General features: G+C 43.3%; 1 protein-coding gene across 1 annotated transcript; it reads right to left on the bottom strand.

Annotated features, from left to right (window-relative positions):
* Positions 1–151: 151 nt before the first annotated feature.
* Positions 152–13,323, bottom strand: LOC308331687 (germ cell-specific gene 1-like protein; the record flags this gene model as incomplete). Its single annotated transcript, XM_080787178.1, has 7 exons — positions 13,201–13,323; positions 11,215–11,435; positions 4,638–4,832; positions 3,836–3,895; positions 2,921–3,079; positions 2,202–2,313; positions 152–776 (listed from the first exon to the last, which is right to left on the bottom strand). Exons 2-7 carry the CDS (start codon positions 11,414–11,416, stop codon positions 152–154), a joined length of 1,353 nt encoding a protein of 450 aa, XP_080643304.1. The 5' UTR covers positions 11,417–11,435; positions 13,201–13,323.
* Positions 13,324–14,961: the final 1,638 nt, after the last annotated feature.

Below are 14,961 nucleotides of genomic sequence, written 5' to 3'. Positions count from 1 at the left end.
CCCTGCCTCAGTACATGGAGCCCTCCCTGTCTCAGTACATGGAGCCCTCCCTGCCTCAGTACATGGAGCCCTCCCTGCATCAGTACATGGAGCCCTCCCTGTCTCAGTACATGGAGCCCTCCCTGCCTCAGTACATGGAGCCCTCCCTGCCTCAGTACATGGAGCCCTCCCTGTCCTCCTCCTGCAGGTCGTAGTCCATGTCGTCCATCTCTCTCTCACAGTCCTCGCATCCCTCCAGCCCACAGCCCTCCACCACCCCGCTGTGAGGCTGCTCCACCAGCCTCCCTCCCCCCATTATCATTCCTCCCGGTCCCGCTAATCCCACGCCCATGACTCCTACTCCTGCAACGGCACTTCCTATCCTCACTCCCGACATCCCTGGCCCCATTCCTGGCCCTCCTACCATCATTCCTGGCCCTCCTACCACTCCTCCCACCGCGATCCCTCCCCCGCCGACCACCAGGGCCCCGCCGGCTCCACAGGCCAGGGGCCCCACGGCGGGGCCCACTCCTCGGGGCCACAGCGGGTCCAGCAGCACCCCCCGTTGGGCCAGTTGCATCAGCTGGCTGACTGAGTAGACTCCGGCTTCCAGTCCCACCAAGCCGCCTCCTCCTCCTCCCATCACCACCTCGTCGTAGGAGGGGGCATGGGAGGCGGCCTGGGCCTCCTCCAGGCGCATGCGGGCGCGGTGCCCCATCTCGATCAGCGTCTTGGTGTAGGAGTTGAGCGTGGCGACGGCCGCCGCCATGCAGCAGCTGAACGACAGCCACGCCATGCTGGGGAGGGTTGGGGAGCGGTGTTAATCTTTTCACAATATTTGTATTTAGTCTTAAACCCAAACCACACCAATGGGTCGAGACGCAACAAAGCGGTTTAGCGGTGGTGTGTCCCAGTGGTGCGATATGTCCTGATGCACGGTGTTTGGTTGCACTCGGGTGTTGCACTCTGAAAATAATAGATCTCACAACTCGGCTATTTGCCTGTCAAAATGGTGACAAAATCAACTGTTAGTCGACTAAAATCTAAAACTAGACTAAACTAGACAAAAACGTTTCAGATGACTAAAATATGACAAAAACTAAATGGAATTTTAGGACTATTTCAGGTTATGAAAGGTTCGGTTTTGATTGATTGATTGATGTATTAACAGTTTGCAGAATTACAGTACATTTCAAGTACAACTCAATAGAAAAACTGTCAACTGTGAGTGGACGACCCAATAAAGCATTACACTTGTTTACAATAGGGCCCACCATTTTCAATTCATCAAAACATTTAGAGACGTACGAATAGTCAAAACAGGAAATCATCATAGAGGAGGTAAAAAGGGAAAATAATACATAATAATACAGTGAGGGGGAAAAGGGGTGGGTGGGGGATTCAGATTTTACGGGGGCCAGTTTCGAATTGCAGCCGTCCGTAGGTGCCCTTTGAGAGCGGTTTACCCCCGAAAAGTGCCTTTGGATCCCACTGGCCCGGCAGACCAAATTCAAACTTGACGAGAGCTTTAAATCAGGGGCCAATTTACATCTGTGCCACCAGGACAATCGGTAGAAGAAAGAAGTACAGTAGAAATGGTCTAGTCAGTTGAGAACTATACTGCTTTTAAAGGATAGTCTTATAGTTGCATAAAATGCTACTTAAGTAATAGTTCCAAAGTGCTGCACAGAACAAGATTAAAAACAGCAAGTAACACACAATAATAAAATGATAATGGCACACAAAACAATAACAAGCATGTATGTACAGTTGGCTATTAAGTAGTTAAAAAACACTCTGTATAAAGGTGGGTTTTCAGGCGTGACTTAAATAGGGGGACAGATGGTGCTACTGCTACCCTAATGTGCACTAATGTTCCACAGTATGGGTGCCCGAGCAGCAAAAGCCCGGTCACCCCGGGTAACAAGGTTTGTACAAGGGACAACCAGGAGGGCCTTATCCGAGGATCTGAGGGTGCGCCCGGATTTAGGGAGGGATAGCATCTCACGGCTGTAAATAGGGGCCAGCCCATTTAGGGCTTTGAACGTGATTAATAGAATATTAAAGTCACATCTGGCGCTCACTGGCAGATTAGGAAGTAAGCCCAAATAAGCACACTTTAGATCAAGCCCAAAACCTTAGATTTCGCAACACGCATCTACCAATTGATATTTTACAAGCGACTTTACAGACATGGTGAGTGGACAGATGAGGTGACTTACGCAAAGGACCAGCCATAGTCCCAGGTCTGTGGCCTCCAGTCTTTAGGGCCTATGGTGACGGTCATCTGGAACACTGTGGAGTACATCATATGAGCCACCATCCCCATCATCCCTGAGGAGAGATAATGCATGCCTTCATTTATTCAAGTTCTATAACCTTGAATCTGTAAGTACACTATGCCATTAATTTTTGGACTTTTTGGAGAGCTGTAGGAAATACTTTCCATTAATATAGTGGTTGCAAGATATTAATTGATTCCCTGAGTCCTGTGCTGGGGAGTTATGGTCTTGTTTTGGTGAATGTTAAGTAAAGTAGTTCCATTCATTTTGGGAGGGTCTGAGGGCCACCCATTCAAAATAAACTGTTCCACAAAACTAGCGTTATTTGTATTGTTGACATATTTCTACCATATAGTGCAACTTTTGTTCAACTTCGAACCCTCTGTCACATCCAGAAGTGAGAAGAGTCTGAGTCATGTACGTCGTACGTGTCCCAGACTCTTCTGTCGTACATGTCCCAGACTCTTCTCCCTTCTGGCTCCCAAACTGCAGATAGAACTGCAATGGGAGTCGGTTGTGGAGTGATCGATTATCAATTAGTGCTTCAATCGATTAGTTTGAAAAACTTCTGCACCCCTAATCTCATCTCATCTCTCCATCTCATCTCATCTCTCCATCCATTCTCCATCTCATCTCTCCATTTCATCTTATGGTCTGACCTGAGAGGATGGTGCACATGGCGGCGAAGGCGTTGATCTTGAGGGCGTTCATCTCCCTCTTGGCACAGAGACACAGCACCTCCACCCACATCAGCAGGAAGCCCATGGCCAGCAGGCCAATGTACGTGCACTCACTGTACACTGAGAGCCACAGCACCCCTGAGAAGAGGTGGAGAGACATATTAAATGCAGAGAGAGCGAGAGAGAGAGAACCACATCGAGGGGTGCAGAGGTTCAAGGTTCAAGTTTATTTAATGTCCCCGAAGGGCAAATTGGGTTGCAGCATAGACAGTACATCAAACAAATGAAACAATACAAATAAAAACATAAACGGTACACATGACATATAGCAGATACCAAAAGTACAGTAAAGTGCACGTTAACCATTACAGTGCTATGCAATAAGTGCACGTTGGCCATAGAAAGTGCGTTTGCATAGGCACGAGACCAATAAAGTGCTCATAAGGATAAAGATATATTCTAGGCTGTTCATCTGTGAACCAATTACCATAGAGGCCACTTTTACAATATTCCCAAGGGAGTTCTTGTCTCTGATACAAAGAGTACCATACAAAATAATGATAGACTCGATGTAGGCACTGTAAAACAGTTTCATCAGTCTTGTCGACATTGAACTTAGCCAGTTTCCTTAAACAGTATAGGCGTTGTTGACCTTTTTTTATACGTCACATCAGTGTTTAGGTCAAATTTCAACTTGTCATCAATTATTGTGCCTAGATATTTAATAGTTGGTTACAATATTTACTGTCTGTCCGTTGACAGGGAAATGGATCAATGATACTGTTACGTGACAATTTAATGAGCCTAGTACTGTATCTGTCCCCCATACCACCATCATATTATGCGTACTGTACTGCATGTCTGGTGGCATACAGTACAATAAACAGTACAAACCCCGGGTCTCTCCTGGTGTCAGCTCAAGGAAGCTTCGACATTTCTCCTCCAGGTCATCACCTGAAAAAATAAATAAAAATAATATAATTATATTTATCGTGTGCGTGGTAGTTCAAGCACAGCACAATCACCTAATGTAACTTTACAAAATTAATTATGAATTAAATTAATTAGTCCATGACCCGTGGGAGCCTCCATAGAGGACCATGGTCTTGATGTGGTCTGCCTATGTTACATCAAGAGCCATTCGTAACATTCTTGTGTAGACGCCATCCCGGGGTCTTTTCATGCTGCCGCCATGTGAGTGTCCATCAGCCCTGTAAAGCAGTACCAACTCCACTTTAGCCATAACTGCCACGCAGAAGACTTGGATTAATGGCCTGGTCACTGTTGACTTCAACTGTTCTGTCAAACTGTGAGCTCCTTGTGGTGTGTTTTGTTTCAACTGACATGGGGGCAAGTAGATTCAATTCACATGTGGCCAATAGCAGGAGCCTGTTCTCTCCTGCTTCTGTAGCGTGAGGCGGCTGGATGTCCCCCAGCCATGATGTAGTAAAGTAAATCTCCCTGCTATATGACGTCTAGTACAAATACACCCCCCTGGACATGACGCTAGTATGTGATAATGATTGATTATTATAAACACCCTCTGAATGCACTCTGCGCACCCATTTGACCACTTAACATCAAGCAGGCCCCTGGCTCTGATGCCATTGCTATACCTTTATGGCATGCTGATGCTGCTAGATGTCATGCCGTCATAAATCCTCAAGCGTGAACACTAGTCTGAACACTAGCTCACCGTCGTTGTGCTTCTCACAGGACTGCCAGAAGCCGGTATGGAAGTATCGCAGCATGTATTTGTCCTCTCCGGTCTCCCAGATGTACTGGACGGCGTTGGTCATCTGCCTCCTCCTGATCCGGGCCAGCTCCTCCCTGTGCTGCGGAGACTGGGTGATGTTGGGCGGCATGGTGGTGGGCTCCGGGGTCGGGGCCTCTGTAGGGTGGGGGGGGGTGAGAAAGGGAGGATGTTTAAGCCATTTAGGACGGGAACCCACTTTTTGTGATTTCAAGGACCACTTCACCACTTTTCAACCTATCTTCATATAATAGGTCCTCACTAATAATCATGATAAAACACCACCATTCTTTCCCTACTCAGCATTGCAACTTTTCAGGACTATAAATCCTGCAGTTTTTATTAGCTTGTATTCCCCATCGATGATGTCACTGTAAGACGGTTTCTAAACTGCCCACAGCCCTCGTATGAGAAACCGATCGAGTAGAAAAAAATTGCGCCATTTTTTTTCAAGATTATTAGTGAGGACCTATTATATGAAGATAGGTTGAAAAGTGGTTAAGTGGTTAAGTGGTGAAGTGGTGAATGTTAGCTATTGAAAAATAACAGATCTACAAGTTCATAGCGCACTACGAGCTTGTAGATCTGCCATTTCTTTAGAAATCGTGAAAATATGTGCAAATCTTTGAATATATATTATTTCACAGTGAACATTTTTAACGCAAATATTTGCTTCTGGGGGTGTGGGGGTGTCCCTCCTGGAACAACATATTTTGAGATGGGGGTCGGCGGCCATCATTCTAGGGGTCCTTGACATGAAAAGGTTTTTAGAACCACCGATATAGAATTATAGGTTTATCAGAAAACTGTCATGATTTAGAAGACATTTCTAGAATCAGTTCTCAGGTCTTAAAGGGTAAATCGAAAATAAATATAGTACTCAATGAAAAACTGACACGGACCACCTGAAGCTTCAAACAAAGTAAAGACCTTTGTTACAAACACACCACACCACACCACACGACCACACCACACAATACTGTGTGCCATGTTTTCCCAATGCAATTTTATGGAAGCATGCGGACAGCAGTTGACTGGCCACAGGCTGAGTAGTTTTACCCCGCTAATAATCTATCGTCTGTAGCTCTCAGGAAATACCTGAGATACAATACTGCGAAAAGAGTTTTCTACACTGCTCTTGGACGGGCTCTCCCAACACGGAACCTCTTCTCGGAGCTAATAGCGAAGGGTGAGGTTCCAAACGGGGCTATAGGTCAACCATAAAGTATAAATAGGGATTAAAGAGATATTTCACTTTCAAAAAATCTTTTGGTCATTTCATCGTCTATTCGGGCTCATGTGAACACCGTTTTTAAGTTGTTTGATTATAACAAAATACATACATAAATGGATGCACCTGGGACGTATCCTCAGTGATGTATCCCAAGGTCATCGGGGTTTCGGGTCTCGCAACATCATACCCCTCACTCAGGTGACCCAGCCGGGAGTGATCAAGTCCCGACTTACGTCCCAGTAGCTACCCTCGATAAGTCCCATTAGGGAAAAACCAGGGCCACACAATCCATTCCTCCTGAACTACTCTGCCGGGACTGGGAGGTACCATTCTGGCACATGGAAGGACTAGGCTCTGTGGGTTGACACCTGTCCGGGCCCCTCCTACGTCTCACCAGGTCCACTCCTGCTCTCACCAGGTCAGGCCCTGTGCGTTGCACCAGACTCCCAGCACCAGGCACTTTATTCAGGAATGGTGGATTCTCAAGCCCCAAAGGTTCTGCAGGCTCCACCTCGCCCTTGGTCGTGCCGCCGGCTCCGCTTGAGGCTTGCATGGCCCTCCTAAAGGCCTCACCGTGGGTTTGATTCAGTATATAGATATTTGATATTCATTTTAACTGCTCTGCCCCCTTCCTATACAAACCCACCGTAACTTCGAAATCCATTTTAACCATGATAGATTCATCGAAAACACCCGTCCTTCTTTTCTGTTGACTCATAGTGTCCTCCTAATACGTGAGGGGGCCGTGTTTTTTCCATTTACTGTATTCATTTTATTTTATCGATAAAATGCCTGCCTGTCAGTCACAGCAGACTGTTCTCGTATGTAAGCTAAGCTGCCAGTTTTATACGTGTAGTGAGGGAATTGAATTGAAATGGGCTTAACCTCTCTGCAGAGGATGAGCATTGGAGGTTGTTGGCTGAATCCAGATAACACAGATACAAAGACTTGGGAGGAGATTAGGAACAAAGCTTGGATTACACAGCCACTGCATACTGTACATACAGTGCTATAGAGACTTGTGGAATGCTTAAACGCAGGTCTGGGAAGAAAACAAACAAGAACATGATGAGGTTGCCAAACAATTATATCAGGTAAATGTACAGCATTAACAACCACATATAAAACAACTTCTTGTGACATACATATATATATATATATATAATGAAAACTTTAGCAATAGATGACTAATAGATGAGATGTTTCAGTCCAGTTGGCCTCCATCATAGCCTACATGATAAGATTACTCTATCCACTACTGTACATCTGTATACTATATTTTATATGACAGGAGGCCGGTACGACCGATACAGTATATGGGTGGCAACCCCACACACACCCACACCCACACCCACACCTCTTGAGCAAGGTACTGGACCATATTGTTTTTGTTTCTCAAGGATGAAACCCCATTTCCCATTAACTGAGAGCGGAACCTGTGGTGCAGAGCATTGACAAAGTGCTTGTTGGTATTCTTCAGATTAATTGTAAACATACACAATGGAACGGTGCAGGGCTACACCGACTACAGCACACCTCGACTCTAGAATACACTGGTAGAAGAAAGGCACTGGAGCAGACTCGGACAGTTAAAGCCCTTATTTAGTAGGGTGCAAGTAAAAAACAAATCTTTGTCGGGCACTCTATAATCCTCACATTCTGTCATTATTAAACAACTCCCTGATCTCCGGCTCTGTTCCCTCATTTTTTTAATCTGCCATTGTCGGGTCATTCTCACGAAACATTGGTTTTCAAGATTTCAGCGTGCACATTTTCAGAACACTTTTATCAAGAAATGTATTTTTTGGGAATATTAATTTTAAATTATTTAATGACAATTTAACACCTTTTTTATCATATTTTCCAAAACGTGTCCATAGAAAATCTCATTACCGCAACAGTCTGAAAACGGCAAGAGCATTAGGAAAGATAATCATTTTGAAAAAATGTAGGGGGGCCTTCGATGATGACACATTGCCGATGCTGACCGAAAAGTGTCTGTCGGTTAGGTAGGAGGAGGTGAACCATTGGAGAGCCACACCGGAGATTACCACGACTGTCTCCAAACGATTGAGGAGGACAGTGTGGTCGATGGTGTCGAAGGCAGCCGTTAAGCCGTTACCGGATCCAGTGGATAGAAGGAGGTCATTAGATACTTTCAGGAGGGCTGTTTCGGTACTATGCATGGGAACAGGCTGGAATTTTATTTATTTTTTGTTATTGCTGAGGTGAGATGTAAGTTGACTAAAGACCTTGGATAAGAAGGGGAGTTTGGAGATGGGTCTAAAGTTATGCGGAGGGATCAAAATTAGTTTTTTTAAGTAGAGGAGTGACTGGGTCATTCTCACGAAACCAATGAAATACCATGTCCGTGAACATTTCAATAACAAAGTCACAATTTTATAATAAAATGAAATTATCATTTTAAAGATAATAGTTTTCTCTCTCTTATACAGAGGTTTATTTAAATGTGAAAGTTCATTATTATTGATATTTTATTCATTTTTAGCCGACATTCTCATTACCGCAATGCGGCGACGTTAATTTTAGTGGTGCTTAGACTGTATTTTAGATTGGATTTACGCAAACTGAATTCATATTATTAATTATGGTTTGAAAAAATATAAAATGTATTCATTAGAAAAAAAACACATTTCAATTAAATATTTATTGGGAAAATAGGTGTCCACGGTCACAGTTCTCATCCTCTTTGAAGGACTGTTTAAATACACACAGATAATTGCAAATAAAGTTAGATTTTGAATGACTCAACACATCTGACAGTACATTCAAGATGGCTACCAGTGTAGTAGGTCTCTTTGTATCCAGTGTGAAGTTAAAATCTGTTAAAAAAGTCTGTTAAAACATTTTTGGTTATCATTACCGATACAGGCAGTTTTCCACATTTAGAAAATAGTTATAAAGACTTTTTTTGGTGACAATATACTTTATTAATGTCTAATTCTGTACATTGAGTAAAAATTGCCTCAGCCATCATGGCTTCTCTGTTGTTAGCAAAACATGCTAATGCTTCTCATCCTCCACAACACCCATTCTCATACACCGCTATACTTTTAAGTATGTTGCGGTAGAGAGAACGTCTGTTTCGGTAATGATAATTTAATAATGTCAGACTATATTTTTAAACAAATCATGTTTATATTAATATCAACCATTCATTTAAATATTATTCATTAACTAGATATTTTCTTTATTTCCTTTTTCATGAAAAGAAAGATTTAGAGCAAAGACTAGGCTGTCAAAATTCAGAGAGAAATCGCTTTCTATGAAGCCCATGCCTATAATACATTATAAAAACTATAATGCACTATAATCTATTTATAATATGGCATAATTGTATGACATGTCAAGTAACATTATACTTCATTGTTGGACACTCATTGCAAGGATCATAGTGTATTTTAATTATCGAACTACAAATCTCTGTGTGTACGTGTGTACGTCTGGAATCCATGTAACTCGAGAACCGTTCGCCCCACCAACTTCAAATTTGACACACACATTCCACACCACCACAGGGGGTGCAGTGCCCTGTGTCGAGTCAGTCGGACCCACGGTTGTCCAGAAACGACCCAAAAAGGCCTCTGCCCGGGCTCTGGACAGGGCCCCTGCTCAGTGTCCAGAGCTTGCCTGTTCTGACATTCTGACGTCTGCATAGACTGCATATTTGGGCATACCATTTGTACACTCTCAGAGTTAAATTATCATTTTTTTTTACAATTTAAATTGGGGGTCTCAGAGATAAAAATGCCATTAAATGGTGGCCCGTAGACTAATGCATGTCAAACTGGGGGTCCTTGAAATTATACTGGTTGAGAATCACTGCTAGAGCCGTAAAAATCTTCTCTTATGGGGGTCCCTGGCATATCTTTTCAAATGGGGGTCCACGGGCTAAGTAGTGTCAATTTGGGGGTCCTTGACATGAAAATGTTTGGGAACCACTGCCCTAGGTGACATAATCCGCAGTTATAACATCCAATTCCACTGTTACGCTGACGACACACAACTTTACCTACCAATAACCCGGACAATAAAGATAGTGTAGCCACCCTCCACAACTGTTTAACAGATATAAAGAACTGGATGTTCAATAACTTCCTTCAGCTCAACGATAACAAATCAGAAGTCCTAGTGTTTGGTCCCCCCCTTGCCAGAGCAACCTTGGCCCATTACAACCCAATCTCAAACCCACTGTCAGAAACTTAGGTGTCATCTTTGACCCAGACCTCAACTACATACCAAGAAGGTTGTCCAATCTTCATTCTACCACCTCAGAAATATTTCTAAAATCAAACCATTCCTCACCACCTCCGACCTGACTAAAGTAATTCATGCCTTCATCTTCTCCCGCCTAGACTACTGTAACTCTCTCTACACCTGCCTCTCAAAATAATCTATCCACAGTCTCTAATTAGTACAAAATGCAGCTGCCCGTCTCTTAACTGGTTCAAGAAAGTATGTATGATCACATCACACCCATCTTAGCTTCTCTGCACTGGCTGCCAGTTGAAATTCGAATTAATTTCAAACCACATTCAAAGCCAGCCTAGGTCTTGCGCCACCATATATCTCAGACCTACTGCCCCCATACATACCAGCCCGCAGTCTGAGATCCAACTAATAAAGCACTCCTATAGACCTACCAAAGGGGCCCCTGAATTCAACTGGTCGCATGGCCTTTTCCTTTAGGGCCCCCACCCTATGGAATGCTCTGCCCCTGGAAATCAGGCTCGCTGAGTCGGTTCCACATTTTAAATCTCTATTTAACTAATTTTTATAGACTATCTTTTAATCCTAATTGCTCCTGATTGTGTTCTATTGATCGTTTACTCTGCTTTAGCTTTCTGTTTCTACTACTCTGTACGGAATTGATTGCCTGTATTATTATTGTTTGCTTTGCATTGTTTTATAAAAAAAAATCCTGCTTTGTGTGCGGTTTCCTTTTGTAAAGCACTTTGTAACGTTTTGAAAGGTGCTATAGAATTAAAGCTTTATTATTATTATACACTGTCAGGCAATAACCTTGTATCTCCATATTTAAACTTTTTATGTATTTTTCATAATAGCAAAAAAGATTTTCACTAATTTGTGGGGCGAATTTGTCGTTGAGTTTGGGTGTCACTTGGTTTTGTGTAAGTAAAGAAGAGCTTGTGTGTCTTAATAATAGCTACGGATTACTCGAACACAGTCACAGAAAAGTAGCAGTTTTGGACACACTCAGGTTTATAACGCATACAGTACAATAATGTGGCTTCCCTCCCTTACCTGTACTGATGGCCTGACCACCATGGCTTTTCTGTCCACAGTTCTTCATCTTGACCGCGGACAGACAGAGTGGCTTGACCACCTTGTGGGTGCCCTCGATCCAGTAGGAGGTGCAGAAGGCCAGAACGGACAGGGCGAGGGCCAGCGAGGTCAGGGACAGGGACAGCAGGGAGCGGTTGCTCCTGGACATATTCTCCAACATCTTGGCTGCTGGTTGAACCCTGCAGGGAGGGGGTGAAACTAACAAATGAACAGGAGGACAGAGATACATGACTTGATAGTATGCAGCCCTACTGTACTTGGACAGAAAGATGAGAGAGAGTGGCCTGGGCCGTGGCTCAGCGGTCCAGGCACCTTGGCTGGTAATCCAGTCTGCATGTCACCCCCCCCCCCCCCCCATTTCCTGTCAGCCTACCGACTATCCCTCCATAAAAACATATAAAATAAAAGCCACAAAAAAAAAGAAAGAGAGAGAGAGAGGACTAGAAGAGAGATAATTGTGGATGCAATGATTCGCAATTAGGTAAAGAATAAGCATGAATTTTCTACCTAGTCGTGACCCATTGCATCCATGTCTCAAAATCTAAATTGACCAGATACGATGGAGAACCCAGATTACTTGACACATCAGTGCTGGCCAATCAGAGCGAGCGACAGAGAGGGTGACAGGCGAGAGTAGACACAGAAAAGAGGGGGGGGGGGGGGGGGATGAGACACGTAGAGAGATGCGGGGGATTAAGGGTGTTTGAGTGGGTGGAGAGGAGAGGTCAGGGAAGAAGATGAGATGGGACAGGTCAAGAGGCGGTGAAATAGATGGACTGATGAATGGAAAGAAGTATAGGACGCTGAGAGGGGGAGTGACAAAGGGCAACAGAGTCATGGATGTTAAGGCGATGGCATTTAATCACCACCAGAGTGTGAGCAAGTGACTGAGATTGAGAGAGAGACAGATGGGTAAAACTCAAGATATATGGGAGGAAGGCGGCTTGTTTCTCTTCATGTCCACTAGCCAGAGAGAGTGACCCCGTAACAGAGACAGAGAGAGAGGGAAGAGGAAAAAGACAGTAAGAGATGGGTAGGGTTTGGCATCACTCTGAATTGAGCGGGCACAACTATACCTAGATTAAATTGTTTATACTTCAATCAATATAAGTAAATAAATATATGATAACACTTCCACAGTAGTAGCTTTTTCATATTTTACATTTCTTGCATATTTTCCTATACAGCCTAATGCCTCATTTGCATATTACAAATTTAAAATGTTGGAATACAATAAATCATTGTCTTTGTGTAAGTAATCAACTGGGGAAGTTTCATGGTGATAATCTAATATAGGTATGGTTTTGCACACTCAAAACTAATTCATGTTCCAATTTTGGAGCTCTGGCTCATGGACTAAGAACCAAAAAGAACTGAACCGGTGGAAAAGGGGTCTTATTGGCTCACTTTAAGTGTGATCCTGCTTCAGAAGCAGCAGCAAAATATAATTAATTAATTTTGTCTCCCGGTGTTTATCAAAATACAATCCAAGAATGTGTATCAAGGTACATTCCTCGAAGGCATTGGGGAGTCAAAAACATTCTCTCTTCTGGTCGGTCAGGGAAAGACCTCGTCATCAAAGAATTGGTATGGCAACTGTAACTAGGCAGTTAAAAAAAGCTATGAGGAGCTAAACATGAGCGGAAGGCACTGTGTGACACGAATGATGCAAAAGAAACGTGGATGAATCCATCTGCATTATCTTGCGGTCAACAGAAAACGCTCACCCCATCTCTCTGTCCAGATGCCCAAATCATGTGAACAGGTAATGCCAGCGCAGTGCCCAGTCTGTCAATTAACCTTTACTTATACCATTTATGTAACTTTATATAAAAAGTGACATATGGCTCCTACAATTGGCATCCGTCTATTGTATAGATGTCATGACACATAGATCTACAGTATGTATTAAACAAGGACAGTGAGCGAACAAACAAATCTTACTGCTAGAATCCAGGGATTTCTGATCAGCCCCAAGGTGCCTCCATTCTATTCATATAGGGTGCATCTTGATATGTCCTCCTTTATTCTTCCTCCCACTCTCGGTTCCTTCAAACCTCTGAGAGGGAGTGAGGGACGTAGGAGGAGGTTGTAGCAGAGTGACAAGTCTCAGTCCACCGCTGGATTTGTCGATCCGTGTTAATCTGACCGAGTTAGGTGCATGTACAGTAGATAATCCCCCTAATTGTCAGTCTCAGTGTGTGCTGCTGGGTCCGGCCTGTGGAAACCTGAGTGGGGTAGAACACAAGAGGATTACATATTCAATCTAGATCAAGTCTCCAAGGAACTTGCTTTCATTATTAGAATCAGGGAACCTCGATTAAACTTTGTGGGGGGAAAATTACAACTATTGTCATTGTGGGAGAGCCAGTGTAGTTACTGTGATCATCATCATCAGAGTAGCAACTAAACAGATGCAGCATAATTTTTGTTTTAATAATGAAGTATTCAGACATATGTATTGGGGTAGTAGGCTAGTAGCAGGGAAGACTTAGACATTAGTTACTGTATGTCATCGTCATTTGCAATATGGGAGCAACAGTTAATGGAACTAATCAATTACATTTTTGGGCATATCTGCTCACTTATTCGCCGTAACATTATTGTGTATGCTGCTGTATGAGTACTCTCTCCTGATTGGATAAAATCGGTATACCAAACTGAAAATGCATGTTATGTTAACTAAAGCACTGGAGAGACAAGGAGACCACAACAAACACTCCTTTAATCCTATGCATCAAAACAGTTCCAATTCTATTCTCATCGCTAAAGCCAGTTCAATTGAGCTGTGCCTGTAATCCATGTGTGCGTGGTGGTAATCAATGCTGTACCACTGATAAAGCAAAGGTCCCGCTCGGCTTTTGAATGTAGATAATGCCGGTCTGTGTTATGGACAGAAGAAGCTTAGCATTTAAATAATCTCAGTCCAAGAGATTCTTTTGAGTAATGCAAAAACTCTTTTGCTATAACATACAATTAAATCAGCCAAGCATGTGTTTACAGAAGTGCCCTGTGAAAATCTATAGTGTTTTGATTTGTGGGACAGTGGTTCTGAATAATTTTCCAATGATACTTCTAGTAGATAAAGTAATTTAGGTTACAACGTTCAAAAAGCAGATCCAGTTGTCAATCTCATCACATTATGAAAGACAAGACGCAGTCAGCCAGAAATTATGGGTTTGCTGTAACAGGTATATTAGTGCCTTTATCTAAAGCCCTTTACAAAAGATCATTACATTCACCCACTCATACACCGACCAACGGCAGAGAAAACCATGTGAGGCAACCTGGTCAACTGGTTCAGTGTCTTGCTCATGGACAGTTTGACAAGAAGAGCCGAGGATCAAGCCAGGGATTGAACCGAGAACCTACCGATACCCAAGCAGCCACTCGACCTCCTGAGCCGCAATACCTCCTCATTCATGGAGAGCTTTGATGGTCTCAAAATGTTGGAGACACACGTTTCTAAGGAAACGCCCACGTTACCTTAATCTTGGCCCAAGTGAAAATGGGAACCATTACAGGTATACGTTAAAATGTAACTTTAAAAATGAACACTTTTCTGTGAGGAACCACATGAAACCCAGCTGGCTGGAGAACAAATTGTACCAGCACATTCTTCTAATCCAACACCTCCACTATTATGCCGTCTCCCTCAAAGTTTTCTTCAGATCAAAAGTCTTAAATTCTTGGAATTTGAACGCT

The sequence above is a fragment of the Protomyctophum bolini genome, assembly GCF_963924005.1.
Source record: "Protomyctophum bolini genome assembly, chromosome: 17".
Classification (NCBI taxonomy): Eukaryota; Metazoa; Chordata; class Actinopteri; order Myctophiformes; family Myctophidae; genus Protomyctophum; species Protomyctophum bolini.
Note: the sequence above shows the minus strand (reverse complement) of the source record. Positions and strands in the feature narration are given on the sequence as shown.